This window comes from Chaetodon trifascialis, chromosome 12, assembly GCF_039877785.1.
Source record: "Chaetodon trifascialis isolate fChaTrf1 chromosome 12, fChaTrf1.hap1, whole genome shotgun sequence".
Classification (NCBI taxonomy): domain Eukaryota; kingdom Metazoa; phylum Chordata; class Actinopteri; order Chaetodontiformes; family Chaetodontidae; genus Chaetodon; species Chaetodon trifascialis.
This window is the reverse complement of record NC_092067.1, coordinates 6449645-6469676: the sequence shown is the minus strand read 5'-3', so window position 1 is coordinate 6469676 and position 20032 is coordinate 6449645. Positions and strand designations below refer to the sequence as shown.

Below are 20032 nucleotides of genomic sequence, written 5' to 3'. Positions count from 1 at the left end.
TTCACTGGGAGTGTTTCAGGTCTGCCTTCCTTGAGTCAGTTCTGTAAACTGCACCTCTCACTTCCCTTTATGGGAAACTGTTCAGTCAGTCCACCCATAAGGAAATATGTCAAGAAACTTTACTGAGACAAGGCGGAGAAGATGAGCCATGGCCGAGAGTTTACACAGGATTTAAATGAAACCTAACTGGTCTTTCCCACAGATGAGGACTATGGCAGCAGCAGGCTGGATCTTCTGGCTGGTTGCTGCTCTGTCTCTGGCATTCGTAGCGGCACACAGTGAGTATTGATCATCACGACTCCTCTGAGGCCTTCACAGACTAAGAGCAGCCTCTGCTTTCAGGAATCATTTCTAAACCGACACTCTGGTTCTTACAGGAATTGTCCAGCACAAAGTAGTTGTCCAGTCATTAATCTGAGTTACTGCTGACTCAAAGGTTTTCATTTTCAGTTTCAGTATTCTTCCTGTCCAAACAATTAACATGGCCTTCTATGAGTTAGAGTAAAAGAAGGCTTTGAAAGGGTAAAATATTATGCGTGATGCAGAAAACCCTGAACATTTTTAGTGCATGTGTTAAATACTAAACTGAAAGTTATAGCAACACTGCCTTTCCTGTTTATAACCTGTTAACCACACACTTTAAAAATCTGCTTGAGCATTACTTCTTAGGAGTTCCCTTCAAAAGTGAGGTATTCAGCAAATATTGGCTGTTCTAGCATGTCAGATATAAAGATGACCTGCTTGTGACATGATTAAGGCTTTCAAAATGTAACAACTTCAGATTTATGAAATATTTTTTGAAATATGTCTTCATCCAAAAGTGTCATCATGAAATAACAAAGTAACACCGCAAAAGCATAAAGTAACTCATGAACAACAGAAATAAGGGGTTAACTTATTTTTGGTTAAAAGACAAACAAAGCTCTCAAATTGTCTCTGTCCCTCTTTTTCTTCCCATAAGATTCAAAACACCTTATTGTTGTACAGAAGATGGGCTGAAATGTATTTTCGGACAGTAAGTCCCACGACAATCATCATGTATTTTCTCATGTAAATCTAAGTTTAATTAAAATATGCGCACATTATCTGTCAGAGATACGGGACTGAACTGACACTTCAGAGGAGAAAATAGATTCAAATATATATAAAAAATCATTTGATATTGTGATAATTGAAAACTAGAGACGGTAACTTTTGATACCAATGTCATTCTCCATTCTGCTGATCCTTCATCAACTTGCTTCGTGATTCCTGATCAATTTCAAACCTTCCTGTGTGATGCTAATGATACTGTAACACCCTTGGTAACGGACGTGCTGCTCAGTCATGAAGCAGTAGCAAATCAAACACATGACATTCCTGCAATTTACTCCAATGTTGCATAGAAAGTTGTTTCATCATATTGTTGGTGTTTCCACTCTTACCTTAATGGTAAGTTCACATTACAACAGGCTCTGTTGTCACCTTTCTGTGTGAAATGAAGGCACGCTTTGGACCATTTCTACTTCTCCACCATGTCCTTCTTGGTGCAAGTTTCCAGCAGCATAGACACATGTGTTGGACATTATTTTGCAATGTGCAACAGTCAGAAAAACATGCCGGCGTTGACAGAAGGAGCTGATAAACTCAGAGGCATATAAGTCAGATGGATCGCCAATTTGGAACCAGGTCTCAACTGGACCTGGTTTCCTATTCCCATCCTGGGAATGGAAAACCGGGAACTACAACATGACAGCAGGTTCCCCCTTCTTAAATCTCAGATGTTTTATAAGAGATCTTGGAAGGTACTATTACAATATGATGCACTGTGATGAGAGGTGTGCCTTGAGTGCACACACACTGTGTCTCTACCCCCCCCCCCCCCCGACACACACACACACACACACACACACACACACACACACACACACACACACACACACACACACACACACACACACACACACACACACACAGCTTTTGTTGAAGCTGTTCTACTTCTGCATCATGTTGACTGAAGCCACACATCATATATGTTGTTTTATGGACCACACATTTAAATACATCTCCACAGCCACAGGGACTTCTATGCAACCGGGTTCTTTCAATCTGTGTCCTCTGTTAATTAAATAGGTCAAGGACAGCAAACATTTACTTTGACACTTTTACGGTTGCGTCTCCAGGAAGCACCTAAAAGACGTCAGCATTGCGCTGGGAAAGGAAACAGTTTACTCAGTGTGATGTTACACAAGCTTTACACACGAGGCTGAAGCTTGAAAAATCAGTGATTTCCTTTGAAAACACTTACAGTAGCATACTGCCGCTTAATTAAGTTTTCCTTCAGTGAGAGCTGAGAAAAACACTTTTGAAGCTCCATTTTCTTCACATAGTACGTAGTACTACAGCTGGACGCAGGGACTGTTTTATAAATCTCCTTGTTGCAGCAGTCAAGGACTCTCTGTCATTCAAGATTTAAGTCTCTGCACGATGATTTTCATGCCGCCATGGCCATGACGAACAGCAGAATACTAGTCATACAGCTTACAGCATGTGCTTTCTAAATTAGTCACACAGAGTATACACCATCTGCGGTTAATGGCATAAAACATGCAGAATTGTACTTCTTTAAGATCAAACTTTTCATCAAACAAGCACAACATCTTGCAAGAGGATGGAGATATCTGAAGCTGAATATCTAAATAAAATTCCTCCTCAAGAACCAGTGAGCAGGATTTAGATATAATATAATATTTACAGTGTTTATGTTTTCATGAGTATATAATCACCTGAAAATAAAAAATATTATGTTGCCATCACCTTAGAATGAGATCTTTATATCTACAGAGGGAGCTGGTCCTCTTGCACAGAGTCTGCCATGTTTCCACCATGTTTCTACAGTAGCCCAGAACTGACCAAACACTGGCTCACAGAGCATCTTTAGCAGCCACTGTTGGGGAGGGTAAAGCAAGGTGTTTTGTTTTGTTTTTTTTTTTTTTTTTAAATCATAGCATGCCATGTCAGTTTTATTTATTCTTTTATAGCCATCAGGCTCTTGTTTGATGGCAATAAACTGGCACAATCAGCTGATAACCCTCAGGCGTGATTTCTGGTTAGTGTCATACATCACAGCTCTATGAGATCTTCCACTAATAACATTTTAACTATACATGAACAGGATTTACAACTGTGACAGGAAATGCCACTGTCCCCCCTGTTTGAACGACCTCTGCAGAGGAGCTGACAGCCCACCTTGTGGGGCACACTGTCTTCATCGCATGCTCTGGAAGCTTAAACTCCCTTTGTGCCTCTGCTTGTTGATTATCACGCTTGCAGCTGTATGAGAAACTGCTCACCAGCTCTCTGCAGAGGCCCATTGCACAGTCAATCCAATGATCTCTCATCGGATTCTCAAAAAAAGAACACGGAAGATTCATTTGTAAAATTAAAGCATAGAATAAAATCTCATTTGCCTCTATACACATTTGAGTAACAATCCCCATCATTTTATTATTATTATTACTATTTTCATTCACAAACTATTTACACCATATTAACACAATCAGCACACATTACATACAATTAATTATCACAGAGTACGGAAAACATGTCCTTTTTTAAATATATCCTGCTACCCATATATTGCTGGATGGAACGTGAGGCCAAAGCACTGGAGTCTCATCCATTTATGCAGAGCAGCTGCCTTCACAAAAAGGCCATTGCTTCCCGCAGTCCCTGGCCAGTTGACTCTCCTGTGTGGTCTGGTTTGCAATCATTGACTCTTAACTGTAAAATCACTGTCGATGTAATGAACTGTCAGGCTCATGAACAGCCATTGTTCTGCTTGACCATAGGTCAGTGGTAGTCACAAAGCACCCAACCTGTTGTGACTTCCCTCTCCCCTCGATGTCAGTAATGCCACTTTGGTGAAATAACTGTGTGAGGGGATCACATATCTTTTGTCCATTGTGATGACCTTTTTCCTGAAGCCCTCAATGCTCACAATGTTTATTGCACACACATCTTATGGGCAAATGGAATGAGACTGCATTGGTTATTTCAGTGTGTCCTTGCGAGCTGGACAGACACAGTGATATGACGTACAGTTACCCTGTTATGGATGTCTGAGTTGACGGTGGACAAGGATGAGGATTCAGTGAGGTAACAGTCAGTCACATTATTCTTCTTGGCCTTCATCAGACTGAGTTTGCAATGTTTTTTCAGGTGGCTAACAAATTATTTGTGTTGCTTTGTGGCACAGACACAAGTCTCATGCACTCTTTGGATATGATTTGCTCTTGCTCAACATCACTTGGCCACAGTCTTCCTTACTAAATGTTCGGTTTTTAGTGTGGAACATGATATCAAATGCAATGACAGTGCGAGTGTTGATCTGTCGAACCAAAGAAAACAAATGTCTAAAATTTCCTGACTTCAGATTGTCTGATAATATTTTTTTGTTTATGTAATAAGGTAAAATATAATGGACATTTTATTACAGAACAAATGACAGATAATGATGACATCTGTAGGCAATACAAAACACAGATGTACCAATATCTGACTTCTTTTACTCCCTATTACCAGTCTACACACTGGCTTGTTGTGTGTTGTTGTGCTTTTGTATGTAATGTATGTTTTTAGTGTTTGACTAAGTAATGGTTATGAAAATTAAGGACACATATATCATGCAGCTAAATACATTCTTACTCACATCCAAATGTGTGATTCTGATCGTCTGGAAATATATATATACATATACAGTAGTTGCCAAACAGAAAATTAGTAAGCCTTTAAAATCAAACAATCATTTGGCATTAAGCAAGCAAAACACCATTACTGAGATCCAAATAATTTGCACACCTTCAAGTCAAACCTTGAACCTTGACACATTAATTAACTCTAACTGATTAAACATTTTACGGCCAGAAATAGGAATCATTTAATTATGCAACAATGTTCACTTTCATAAAAAATCTGGTTTAAAGATCAGAAAAGGAAACACACAAACTCCAGCTCTCCCAATGCTCAGACCTGCATATACTGTAAGACATAAGACTGCCATCAACCACAGATAAAGAATTAAGAGGCCTGTCGGCTGACACGCAGTGCAGAGCAACATATACTTCAATTCAGGTAGTCTGTGTAAAGTTTTGTTGTTTGCCTACAAAAAGATAAATATCAGATGTCTAGTATAAAAACACACATTAGATGGCAGCATTGCACAAACAGCAGGTGAAGCTTCATTCATAAGCAGCTTAATGTGCCAATACAGGGTTTACTCAGTAAGAGCAATCAGCTGCAGGCAGATATTGAGGGACATACAGCATCTTGCAAAGCATTCACTCAGTCACTACGCTGCTCATCTGTACACTGACTTCCTCTGATAAATCCTAACAGTATGTAGTATCTGTAGCAACAGCAGAAATATAGAAACACAGCAACATCATCAGCAGATCAGGCAGATGTTTTCTACAACCTTCACTGGGATGTCAGTACACTTCCAGCACACATTCCTGACATGTACAGGGGGAACAAAATGCATCAGTCTGCCAACTCTGGCAAACCTGAAGTGCACCATTACCTACAGGTCTCTTTCTTTGGTCCAAAGATTCTGTATGAACAGAGAATTACAGTACAACAAGAGCTACTGACAACAGAAGGAAAAGAAAACGCCACAGGATGACACACACACACACACACACACACACACACACACACACACACACACACACACACACACACACACACACTGGGCTAAATATAAATTAAAAGTACTGCTCGCATTTGCTTTAAATACATGATTTGTCAGTTTGCGAATGCCAAACACAGCAAATAAAACATGAGCTTGCAGAATGGATGCATAGGCAAAGATACCAAACACATGCTCAAAACATTCAACGAAAGAAAGAGAGATTGGCAATAACAAGTACAAATTTTACACCGAAAAACATCCATGTCATTGACTATTTCTGTTCATACTCCATTATACAAGTTCAATAAACTTCAAAATCTCTTTTTCTTTCTATTATTATCATTATTTGGTGTAGTATATTTTGGCTTCCCAGCAAGTCACACAGGACACAGCCCACCGCTATTCACTCCCAGACGACTGCTGCAAACTAACAAACAAGCTAGCAGTAAACACTGGCAGGTGGCTCCAGAGTCAGCTGTCATACCTTGTGTTTCCTTTTTGCCTTCCTCTGCGCTGATGTATCCGCCGTCATGCGAAATCCCAGGGCTCATCTCAGTATGCTTTTGACCAATTTAGTCAGTGACAACATGGAAAACGAGCATTCCCACGGATGCACCAATCATTTAAGCTAGCAGCTAACGTTAGCTAACATCAGTATCAGTTACAGCCTCCCAGTCAATGTGTAACTTAACTTCCAGCCTCTCACACTTGTGTCCTCCGACACGTACTAAAAATATGTCCTTTCACTATATTTTCAATGATTTTATAATAGTGATTTGTTTCTTTATTAACTTCGCTTTTCAACTCTGTGGCCTGTTTCCAGTCCACCAAAACTTAAGGCTGGCTCAGTCTTAACGTAACACCCACGGTTTAGGTGAGTTATCCCGCCATCCCGAATGTTTCTGATGCTGCGTTCCAGTGAAATCAAAAATAGGACAATCCGTAAGGGAAAAAGTTTGGACTACATGTTGAAATCATAGATTTAATACAAATACGGCCGAGATCTATGAAAATTTTAATTGGTATGACAATGCCAAGTTGGTGAATGAACTGCAAAAATATCTACTATATACAAAACCCAGGATTTAACATTAGTTCAATCGATGCAGCTATTTAAATATGTTGTATGTTGTATCTGACTAACCTCTTCAAAAGATTTAAAACCAGCTGATTTCTGCTAAAGTCACACGTTTCTTTTCAATCTTCTATTATTATTATTATTATTATTATTATTATTATTATTATTATTATTATTATTATTATTATTATTATTATTATTATTATTTTAACCACCGGTTTACTGGTTTATTCAGCTGCAGCATCACAGCTTGAATCAATTCATAGTGCGCTCATTCCCATTCTTCCAATATTGAGAGTGCTGCATTACAATTTGTCTGCAGCAGCGCCACCGTGTGGTGATGAGAGTAAAAGCATGAGGATGTTGAACTACTAAAGAGAGTTAACAAGGCCACAGAAACTCCACAGAAAAGGGCAACATGCACTTTAAACGTTTTCTTATTACCTATATTCTTTTTTTTTGTAAATTACAAGTTGCTATTCAATTAAGGCTCGTAGTATTCAGCCATCAATTAATGGTACTTTCATTTGAATGGTTGTTTCTAGGGCAGGCCGTGGGAGGTGTGTGTCTGGTGTACAAACTCAAAATTCAACTTTATTTATATAGCACTTTAAAAACAACCACAGCTGAGACAAAGTGCTATACATAAATAGACAAAGCAATATAAAAAGAATAAAATAGATCAAATAAAACAGAAATAAACACTATTGTTATTGTTTTTAAAAACAATTAAAAACAATAAAACAATAAATAAAAGCAAACCATAAAACACTAAAACAAGAGCAGAGTCTCATGTGGGGTTGAAAGCCAAGGGAAAAAAGTGGGTTTTAAGACAAGTTTTGAAAATGGACAGTGACAGGGCTTGTCGGATGAGTAACGGTAGCTTGTTCCATAATTTAGGAGCCGCCACAGAGAAAGCTCTGTCCCCTCTGAGCTTCCGTTTTGATCTCAGTACCTCCAGGTGCAGCAGATCAGCTGACCTGAGGAACCAAGCAGGAGTGTAGAGGTGAAGGAGCTCAGAGAAGTAAGGTGGGGCGAGACCATTTAGAGATTTAAAAACAAATAATGGAATCTTAAAGTTCACAGGCAGCCAGTGGAGGGAGGCCAGGATGGGAAGCTAAATATTAACTGTGTTGCTGTTCCCTGTCTTGGGTTTGAACTGGAATTTAAGAAAAAAAAACTAAAAAACTAAAATGAGCATCATCTTCTCTCACCACCAGTGCTTGCAACATGCACTGCAGCTGTTCAGCGGCGAGGACAAACTTTTTGTTTTTCAGTTAATGCTGCTGATATTTAGTATAAAGTAGAAAAATGCCACAGTATGCCAGTTTGGGAGATACTGAAGCAGCTTGTGCATCACTGTATATGAAAGCAGTTGGAGGGCCTGTCTCCACCAGTACAGCACGATCATCTAATGTCCTCTAATCCTCTGTTATTCTGATATGAGCAAATGAGAGGAAGAATTATGTTGTCTTGTTGCCACATTGTGGTGTACCAAAAAACAGTTCTTCCATGGTCCAAGTCATTTTGGAGATTATCTGCTAATTAACAAACAAACACATAGGAAGCATAAAAATCACATTCAGGGTTGTTTTGCCATTTTTAATGCAGCCAAGTGCTCATTTGTCCAGAGAACACTTTCAAATCTGAAGCCTAAAATCTCTGTTCACTACTCTGTTACAGCAGTGTGATCACTTGTATGTTCAAATCTCCCCTGAATGACAGATGACTGGTCTCCCTTTGTCACTATGCCACATCCAGACCACAGCGGGGCGATAGAGACCTACCACGTGAGCGTTGGCCACCTTTTTGTCTTGAGGTGCCACATAGCTGATGCTCACACCATCGTGACCTGGAGCAGAGGCGGGAGGCACAACCTGAGCCTGCCCACTGGAGTGGAGGTCAGGGATGGGTTACTGTGGTTTCTACCTGTGCAGATGTCTCATAATGGATCCTACACCTGTAAGAAAAGGTATGGAAGCTCCAGTATGACAAGTTTTACTGCATCAAATCAAAAAAACAAAACAAACACTTCTCTACACAGCAAATTGGGCCAGTCATTGTTCCAGCATGGAGCCCTGGTTGGTTTCTGAGTCTCTGGATTTATTTGAATTTCTCAAATTATTCCCCACCAAAATCATTTTAGTTTTTTCACATCACACAAACAAGACGCATACAATGTAAGGTCATACAGTAAATGTTCCTGGAGCTCAGGCTGATCTGTCTTGCTGCTGTCTCACTGTTAATTTCCTTCTCTTCAGGGGTGAGACTAGACTTAGGATGGAGTTTGTGGTGTCAGTGTCCAGTGGACAGTGTCCTGATCCATCAGAGACCAGATACATCACAGAGGGAGTCAGTGACGGTCTTCCTTGCAAACAGCACGAGATCTTCAGACTGAATGACACAGGGAACATACGATGGATGAAGGCACAGACAGCTTTTTTTCTTTATTTAGCTCCCAATTCAGTTTGTTTTAAGTACAAAGAAAGCACTGATACCAGTTTGCACTAGGGCTGGGCGATATGGCTGAGAACTGTATCACGATATAAGTGTTTTATATTGGTCGATATCGATAATTATCGATATTTTTTATGACCTATTTAAAATAAGGACCAGGAGAAAAATAAATTCAATTTAAACATTTTTATTTTAAATTGAACCTTCCTCTGATTATAATCCCCTCAGCTATCAAGGCAGAAAGGAAAGGAAATGTCAACACAACCATGGACAAACTCAAATAATAAATGTAAATAAAAGTGTAAAAATGTAAACAGAGAGAAACCTGAGAACTTTTTTTCTGCAGGTTTAGTGCAGGAAGTTCACAAGCTGACTCAACTTCTGCTGAATAAAATGTTTTCAAATATGTGCAGTGTTTTGGAAACATAGCAGAAACTGAGGTAGACTTGACATCTGTAACATACTAACAAACAAACATGATAGACAGCACAGTAACACTGACTGAACTATAAAACCAGCCTAGACATACAGTATGAACAACTTTAGTCACTCTTCTTACTCTAAACATACATGAACAATTCATTTTTATTGCAAGTGTGTTAAAAAAAAAAAAGCACATGTAAGAGATGTTTATAACCTGGCTTCTCCACAGTGCTCAGTGAAGCATGTCTTTAGCTGTATGATATGCCGCTGCCTCCGTTATGTTTTTGTGCCTTTTAGATGATTTGTCATCAGGCACTGAAGCAGATACCTCTGCATGGTGGTCAGCTGCTCGGTTACAGATGTTGTTGGACGTTGGCGAATAAGGCTGCGCTCCAAAGAGTGAGCGCGGCTAAGGTGGTTAAACAGGTTTGTGGTATTACCGGTCTTGGTGGGGACGAAAGTCTTGCATAAGTTACAGACCATATTGGTCTGACTACGGTCCGACTTATAAAATCCAAAAAACTCCATACTGGTGAGCTGACTTTCCCTGTTTTAACAACAATTTCTTTGCTCGCTGCAGCACTCATTTTCTATTTCTCATCTCACTCCTCACGGGGAATCAAACACAAGACAACGAGATGGCGCATCCGAACTGGATACTGTTACATGATTGGCATCTTAGCCTGTCACTCCCACTGATCAGTGATTACTCCCTACGTTGCTCAGTTACCTGAGAGCAGAGTGTCTTTGTTCATGCAACCAACCTCGCTTCACAACTTGTGGTTTCTTCCGATGAAGAAAAAAATCGAATGTTTTATCGAATGCATTTTATATTGATATTGATTACGTGTCTATCGCGAGACATATCGTTATCGTTTGATCGCCCAGCCCTAGTTTGCACCCTACTGAAGCTGATTGTTGTGATCACATCAATGACAGACTAACTTCTTGTATTGTGATATTATGTTCTGCATGGGCAGGCTTGATCAATGCAACACTGCCCCCTCCTGTACACACTAGGAACATGTGAAAGTTTGCTGACATCTGAGTGAAGGTTGTACAAATCATCTGCGCTATGTGCTGATGATGTTGATATTGGTTTCCATAGTTCTGCTGTTGCTGTAGATACGACACACATCTGGGTCTACAAGGGGCCCAGATAGTATGTTCAAAAACGTCTAAAGGAAATCCAAAGGCAATGCTGCCAAACCATGGCCATGTAGCATAATGTATACAGCATTAGAAAACCTACAGGTCGTCATTCATATTCTTCAGGAAAGTTTCTCTGCATGCATTTATGAGTTCATTTGTAGAACAAAATCTTATACAAAAGCAAAAAGAAGTACAGTGATGCAATGATGGTTTTCCATATTGCCAAAAATCCCATGAAAAAAGCAAAGACAAGCTGATCTAACAAGGATCGTCTGTGTATGCAAAGCCTGATATATCCTATTCCTCTGTGCTGAGTGCCATTGTTATCTAATACTTTACAACACATCATTTAGCCACACTTTGGCACTGCCTGCCATGTTCCATAAACACAGCCAATGTCATTTACTCTGAATCAATGTGGCTGAAACAAGTACCTAACAAATACACCATTTAACTATTTAGAAAATTATTATTATTATTATTATTATTATTATTATTTAAAGAAACCACATATTTGTCAGCTGTTTTAAAGATTCATTTCTTCAGCTGCAATGAATGGGTGTGGAGCTACAGTGCCACAGACATAGCAGGGAGGTTGCAAAGTACTGAGAGATGGACATTGTTATGAAATAATACAGTAAAGCATTGGTGGACTCAGACTGTCTGAGGGGAAGAGGTGACAAAATGTTGTAAAAAACAGAATTACAGCCTGTGTTTCTGTGCATATAGGACTGCCACCCAGTGGAGCGGCAAGGGGAGCCCATCTCTGTGGAGCACAAAGGTTTCATGAGACTGCCTGCGGCCTCAGAGGGAGATGCTGGGAAATACACCTGCCTAGTAGACATTAGCTTGGATGGCAGGACGTACACCACAGCACGCAGCATCCAGCTGTCTATTAAAATAAGTATGCACTGCAGATCACTTGAGCTCTAAGTGTAGACTGAGTCGCTGACACAATACATGCACATGCAATATATTGTTACTGAGTAATTTTAGGATTGTTATTTTGTAAGATAAGGAGTTGCAGCAGGCCAAAGCAGCAGGGAAGCTGTGAAAGAGATCATTTTAGTTTCTCTGACTTTTCCTATTGGCACGGTTTCAGTAGGTTGTATTATGTTTCATTGTGTTGTATTCGTTTCTGTTCCACCCAGGGCCTAGAGATACAGTTTTTTTGGAGCCTGAGATTGTGTTCCCTCAGCAGGACGTGGTCGTGGTTGAAGTGGGCAAGTAGTATGCTTCACAAATTCTAACCGCCATGACGCACACACACTGTATGTCTGTCAGGTTTCAGTTTTTGATATAGATAACATTTCCTGACATGCTACAGTGTTTTCTAACAATCAGGAGAAAGACGCAGGACAATACAGATTCAGTAAAGGAGAACTTGGCCTCTGGCATACTATGATGATATATAATATACTAACTATTGTACTAAACAGGTTTGAAGTTCTTCTGCTGTGTGAGGACAGTCTGCAGTCCTTTGTCTTTCATATTCACATCCTGTCTCTCTTTACTATTTACTACATTACTATCAACTAATTTCCCACAATCATTGTGTGCAGTGCCTAGTTGTAGTAGTGCAACAATACTTTATATTTTAGCTGTATGTGCTTTATCTGCATATTCATGGAAACAGCCACTACTGATACCAACATACAGGAATTCTGTAGTGCTTAAATGTTGTCTATTACAAGTTAAAGGACCAGTGTGAAGGATTTATTGGCACCTAGTGGCGAGGTTGCAGATTACAACTGACTGAATACCCCCTCCCTTACAAATCTAAGGATAATGTATTGTTGCTGCTAAAATTGTGAAAGGCATTCTCTGGAACCAGTGTTTGTTTGTCCATTCTAGGCTTCTGTAGAACATGGCTGATTCCATCGTAAAGGACCTGCTACTTCCATAGATATAAAGAGCTCAGTCTAAGTGGATAAATGCACAAATGTTCTTATTTTCAGGGTGATTATACACTCACTCACTCACTCACTTCTGCCAATAGACCCCCCCCTCAATCTTTCACACTGGTCCTTCAGGACTTGACTGATCAGTTTGACATAACAGTTCTGGATCAAATCATGTCTGATGATAAAGACTCTTTTGAATTTGGGGGTTGCCAACTATCATCTGGGCTTGATGTTGTCAGAGGTCAACTTTTCAGGATATATGAAAGCTCTGACATGGATGCATTTTAGACCTTTTCAAGATAGGTTTTCAAATGTTTTCAGACCATTTTTTATAACCGATGACAGTTTTTCACCTGACAGCGACAATTTCATCAAACTCTTGCAAGTATGTAGCAGCAGCTGATTCAGTTTTTAATCTCACCGATGACCAGGTACAAGAGTGGAGCTGAAGTGTTTGGCCTACATAGGCTTCAGTGAGGACAGCGAGACTTTCATGTATTGGACTGTTGACTCGGCCTTCCCTGATGACTACAAGGAACTCAGCGAGTCCTGGAAATAGTGAGTTTCTGCCTCATGTCTTGCTGTTTCAGTCTGTACATGCACTTGAGCTGTACAGCTCAGTACAGCTAAACAAAACCAGATAAACAGTTATTAGAAAAAGACAGAAAACTCTTTGTTGCACAATTGCCAAAGAACAGACACTACTCTACATTGGTCTGAAAACCAATGGACATTATTTGTCAGCCATTAAATCAGTCTGCCAACAAGAGTTAAAACAAAGAGGGGGCAATTAACAGAATTCTATAGAGGTCACATCATTCTAGCACAGATTGCAGCATCTGTCCAAACTGCAAACTGCAACACACAATCTCTCTGCCATTTGCTAAACATTGCTAATGCAGCTTTTAAAGCAAGCAGAACATGACATGACGTTCTTGCTTGATTGCCTGATTTTTTTAACTGACTTATCGATATACTATTTGACAGATGGATGGATGGATGGATGGATGGATGGATGGATGGATGGATGGATGGATGGATGGATGGATTGATTGATTGATTGATTGACTGGTCCTGTCCCTTTTAGTACTCATGACAGAGACAGGGTGTATGGCCTGTCCACTCTGTCCATCTCTAAAGTTAGTCGTCAGTTCCTGAACATCCCCATTCATTGCCATATAGTGAGCCCAGCTGATGTGAAAGTTGGGGAGGTGTGGCTTCAAGAAGGTATTCTCTTCTCTTCTCTTCTCTTCTCTTCTCTTCTCTTCTCTTCTCTTCTCTTCTCTTCTCTTCTCTTCTCTTCTCTTCTCTTCTCTGAGCTAAAACTGCTCTGTAACATTTATTAGTTTTGTATAGTAGGCTTTATTCCATACAGTGTGTTGTGTTTTTTCTCCCCACTCATGATTTTAACCCTTAAAGGCGTTTTTCCAAGATTTCCTACATACCTCAGGTCTTTAGAGTTACTTTTTAAACATAGATTTAGTCACAAATTAAAATAGTGTTGCTTGTAAACTATTCAGAATATAGTGCTAACAATGCTAAAAGCCATAAATACATGTTTTTGTCTTTTATTATTTTTTTGCTCATCCTTTTTGGTGGCCAAAACTATTCTTTTAAATGTATTTTAGATATACACTTTGTATTTTGTTTCACATAGGCGGTGCCTTCTTATCATAAACGTGTCTGCATTAATTCACAGTGTCAGTCACACATAAAGAGGCCAAACAGGAAAATGTGTTCTCATTCCTTAAAGTCTTTCCACAGCACCACTTTACTGTCATTTTGTTAATATGTGTTATCAAAGCAGACCTGAATGCTTGGATGTGTCTACCTCCTCCTCTCTCCAGCTGACCATAGTGCCTTCCACACCAGTGTTGGTCTCTGTCTCGCTGCCTCCCTGACTACTTTTGCCCTGGCTGCTGCCTTCCACTTATTTAAAGTAGATCTGGTGTTGGTTTACAGGAAACTGCTGCGTCCCTTTTCCAAACAACGACGTAAGTGTTTTGTTAACTGTTGAAGGTGTGCTTTTCTGTGGAATTGTCTGTTTGGATATTGCCGGGAAAGCTCTTGAACATACGTCAGCTGAACTGAATAAACACGTAACAAGTTCCATAGAAAATGAAGCCAGTAAAAGGCAATAATAAATGAAGTAGTTGTGAAAGTGAAACCTCAAAAGCTGAAAGATGCAATGACAGACACATGCTTTGCTGTCTCCTCAACAGCTCCAGATGGGAAGCTCTATGATGCCTATGTGAGCTTCCTCTATTCCAGCACTTTGAGTTCGGCTGAGACTGCAAGGTTTGCCCTGCAGATCCTGCCTGAGGAGCTGGAGAACCAACATGGCTACTCCCTGTACATCAGAGGACGGGACGACTGCCCTGGAGAAGGTTGGGAACACTATTGTGGTCTAAGAAGCATGTTGAATACATTTCTTACCTCAAAAACATTTGCAAAAGCATTTTTTGACCTGTTTGTCTTCATTGTGTTGTCTCCCATACACTTCAAATTTGTACTACAGATCTCTGCAGGAGGCAAAAATGTGTAATGGGTCATCTGCATACTACTTAGCCATTGCTTTTCTCTTTTTTAAATGTACTAAAAACAGATTCTACGTAGATCATGGGCTTGGTAAAATATTATACAAGGTCTGGTCTTTAGCTAAAAATCAGGTAGTTTTCCAGAAAGTTAGGTATTTCTCCCACAGTGATGTTCTGATTCACTCTCTTACAGCGGTGCATGATGTAATATCTGCAACACTGCGTCAATGCCGCAGGCTGATAATCATCCTGTCACCTGAGTCAAAATTTTCAACTCATGGAAAACAAGAAGAAGAGCTCTTATGTGATAATGAAAATCAGCTGTACTATGAGCAGAAGATCGGCCTTTATGACGCGTTGACTCAGAACGACCCCCGGGTGATTCTTGTGGAAATGGGTGAGGACAGACTCTTGTGTGCCTCATTAGGGGAGAAATCTGAGAGAGCCTTTGTGTTACATCTGGCTACCTATCAAACCACTAGAAGTTATGGAGTAACGTCATTAGGATGCAATTTAAACTGATTTACATCTGCAGCCCTCCTCTACCTCACACATGAACATATTACATTATTTTGAAACTGAAAAAGTTGTCTTTTTTGCTGAACATGTTTGAAAAGTAAAGACCCTTGGTGCCTAAAAGGTTGCTTGTGTTCCACCTGTGTAGACACAGTGTTCAACTCGAGACATGTGACAATAGAGCATGACCCTAACCAGACTTACACTGAACATAGTCGGGATCTGACTTCATTCAGGCCCTAGTTGCTAGAAAACAAGTGAACCTGTGAAAACCTTTGAATGTTACATATCCCAGATCTGACAGAGCCAATCAGCAGAAGCATGGAAGCAATGCACTGACTCCCTATTCTGCCTAGTATCCCTATCTTTAATTGCTCATCAGTACATCAGTGCTGTTTACTTGAATATACCATCAACATTGTATTCTATTCTTTTCAACCAGATGGTCCGGTGGATTACAGCCGCCTGCCAGAGACTTTGCAGTATATCAAGAAGAAACAAGGATCATTAGAGTGGAACAAACCCTGCTGTGGCACCCACAGACTCACCAAATTGTGTTCAAACAGAAACTTCTGGAAGAATCTGAGGTACCACATGCCCTCAGTGCCTGCAGGGCAGCTCCAGACTATTGTCTAATCCAAGTGAATAACTTTCATTTTCCCAAAGGTTTTACAGACCGGATGCAACGTAGACCATCTGGTTCCATCAGGACCTGTTTCCTGGAAACACTTTTATTTTCTGATGTCACATGTTCCTGTAAACAAACAAGAGTGGTTATTGAGCTCATTGGCAGCTTGCACAGTGAATTTCACATTGTATGCAATCAGGTCAGATAGCCATCTGCTGGATTTTTTCAAGGTACAGAACAGGGATGCTTTACAAACGATGCTGCTCTGGTCTGCAGACTACAGGCTTTCATCTTTTGCTCTCATCTTCTGTCTTCGAATTCAGAATATTCTTTTATCCTTTCACCCACGCCTTGACAAATGCTTTTGAGAGTGACAATGTGGTCCAGAGAAAGAGAGAAAACCTTTCAAAAGCAGTTTTCAGTAGTAGATAAGGATCAGAGCAGGGCGCAGAGAACAGAAACTGTAGCTACACAGTCGTGGTGCGGAAGAACATTAATGAAGATCAGTACCATTTCAGCTGTCTTTTACTCCTTTCACGAGAGCAAAAAACATTATACATGACAGTACTGAGTGTTTCAGTTCAACATTAAACATGCAGTGACTGATTTGACCTCATTTGTGTTCTGTAACTGCACATATTCAATATCTGACAACGGTCTGAAGGTTTATTTAGACATATGGAAGTCAACATCCTCATATGAGGGCCAGCTATGTTGCAATTTGCACTTGTGTAATTATTTAAAGATGCTTAGGTTTATATTTATAAGACTGCTGTGTTGAATGTTATAATAATATAATATTGCTGTGGATTGATTTTACTCAGACACTGATATAAACCCATATTTATATGAGCATTTGATGTACTGTACTGTGCTATACTCGTGGGTATCATCCCTGATGAAGTGTGTGACCTTATGTTCTCTCATTAAAGTCGTTATGACTGTGAGTGAAACATGTGCCTCATGTGAGAGATGATTAAAGACACTGGATCATTAGGGTTGGGTATTGTTTTGATGGCATCCATGCTAATTTCACTTCCAATATTGCTTATTGATTCTGGCTTTTTCATCAAATCCTTATTCTGATTCCTGGAATATATTAAAGTTTAAGCGGGAAAAGAATCCAAAACATTTATTTCTCATTATGTCTTGTGATTCTTTCTTGCCAGTCATACAGCACAGCATGTAGTTTTAGGGCATTAGTTGCTGTAATAAATGACACACAGTTTCAGTAATTTTGGTTTCTGGAAATGGAGGCTTTCTGCCAGCTTCAGTCTTGACACATCTCTTCTCTGTTCTCCTCAAACACAAACAGAAGAACACATGAAATATTGCTGCATGCATCATTTGCATGAAGTTGACATTTCCATTTTGGCATGTATGCCAGTGAATGATCGTGTATGGTCTGCATGAGGATGTGAAGCTTTCTTTTCTGCCTTTGGTCTGCTTCACATCAGCCCATTATACTCTATCCACTAGTTTTAAAGGAACTACAGTACACTACAGTAGTTCATGGTTCTGTCTGTACAGAGACCTATGCCCAAACCTGTACTGTTTCTGACAGCTGGAGCCACAGCACAGAAGTCGACTGACGAGCTTGATTTATATGTCAAAAAACAGTTGCACGGTGTAACCATTCTGTTTGTGTGCACATTATATAAACCAGGTACGACAGTGTGTTAATTGTTGAGCTTTAGGTGGCTGTCCTCACCAGAAAAACGACTGTCTAGGTCGAATTTGCAAGTAGGTTATTAAGACCCATATTTCTGTTTATTGTTAGGTGCTGACTGTTGTGCCCATAGTATCTATGACAGAGCAAAGGAGGAGGTCAGGAGACAGTATAGAGAGCAAAAAAGTCTGTGTTTGGAGGGACGGCTCAAACAAACACAGGACTCCCCCCTAGGAGACTGGGGTTTGTGAAACCAGAAGTCAACACAGACCGATTTGAACTCATGTAACGCATTTACATTACATCACATACATAACAGCAACAACGTACTTGTCTTAATCCTGATATTTTCCTAAGTCCTTTTGCAGTAGCTTGTTCCCCAGCATGATGCTGATGGGACAGCCCTGAACTCAGGCATGAAGTCATCTTTATCTATTCGTCTTACTGTTTGCTGGCCTGCTCATTGCTGTCTGGCAAGCAGCTCATTTTCAGGAATGGACGGCCATAAACAAAACCATGTAACATAAACTGACTTTGGTTTATAAATAAACTGGTTTATTGGCTGAATCTGTTGAATCATAGAGTGTTCTGCAATGTTTTACAATTAGCTAACATACATAAATTGTTCTAATTGTTTATGTTTTAACAGTGTAGAGTTTTGCTATAACCAAGTCTGTTCCAGTAGGCTTTGTAACAGTGACGGCTGGCTAGGGCGCCACCCCTCCCGTGAAATATTGACTCTTTCATATATCTACCAAGATTAACAATGAATCAGTCAAACCTAAGAAATACAAAATAAATAAGCAAAAATACATCGCGTTTTTACTTGTGCAATGGTGTAGTGGTACCTGCCTTAGTGGTACCTGACATTTCGCAGCAGACATTCATACGCACTGATTGGACTATACGCACAGCGCACGAAAAAAAAAAGAAAAAGATACTCATAGCACCTGCACTGTCAATCACTGCAAGATCGACATGGCTAGCAACTGCAACTCCATCATTTCATTAAGGCAATTACCATTCAGGCGTCGAGTGATGAGTGAGTGTGTTATTAAATGGTGAGTTGTGTTTTGTTGTGCTCTCCAAATGTTGAATTGTAAATAGTTGTATTGATTGCATATTGCCAGCCAAATACTATATATACTGGACATGTTCTGTTAAGATTTGATTAATTACAGTTTTGATGTTAGTATAATTTGATTTGATTATTGCTATGGCATCCTTGGTGCCAATAAATTGTAGACTGTGCTAACGGTGATTTCATGGGCAAGCTAGTAGATGACAGTGTATCTGTTGATGCCATGGTGGAAGTGTTTTATTGTGGAACCTAATTTATTGTATTTGAGACATTTAACTTGATATAGCTATACAAAAATACTGCACAGTATGTGCAATTCATGCCTGGTGTTGCCATCTAGTGGTTGAACAGGAAAACCAAAATAAGCAATACAATGTAACACTGTAAAGTTAGCTATCTGACTTTTCTTTATTATTATTATTTTACTCATTGAACGGGTCATCTTAGCCATCATTGCAACAGTTCCCCCCCTGAGAAATTTGTCAGGAGCTGCCACTGCTTTGTAAGTTGGAAACTTCTGACACAAAAAACTAATGTCCAAAAATGACTCTTGCTGATAGATTCTCTGAATGTTGCACAAACATTTCCTGTTCAGTCTTTCAGAGAAGCTGCTTATTTTCATGATTTTATCTAAGTGTATCTCTCAGCTTCTCCATCTATGCCTTTTCCCTCTCTATCCATCTCTCTCTTTATAGTCTAATATACTAGAGAAGAAATGCATAACAGCATTTCTGTAAACAATATTTCAAATCTATGTAATATCTTATTGGTTTTCTCCTTCTGAACTTTGAATTGAATCAAATTTTGAAACACTGTTGCAAATTCATATTTGGTCTCCTGAATGAATGAACGATTTTGACGCAAATATTGTAAATATTTCAACAAAAATTTTAAACTTCTGAGCATTGACTCTGGG

The 20032-nt window shown here is 39.7% G+C and overlaps 1 protein-coding gene across 1 annotated transcript; it reads left to right on the top strand.

Annotated features, from left to right (window-relative positions):
- The first annotated feature begins 107 nt into the window (after positions 1 to 107).
- On the top strand, positions 108 to 17363 carry il1rl2 (interleukin 1 receptor-like 2). The gene is made up of 11 exons (XM_070976109.1): positions 108 to 278; positions 8511 to 8721; positions 9011 to 9176; positions 11511 to 11685; positions 11942 to 12004; positions 13117 to 13243; positions 13773 to 13912; positions 14533 to 14679; positions 14908 to 15072; positions 15416 to 15619; positions 16181 to 17363. The coding sequence occupies exons 1-11, from the start codon at positions 176 to 178 to the stop codon at positions 16372 to 16374; spliced, it is 1695 nt and encodes a 564-aa protein (XP_070832210.1). The 5' UTR covers positions 108 to 175; the 3' UTR covers positions 16375 to 17363.
- Positions 17364 to 20032: the final 2669 nt, after the last annotated feature.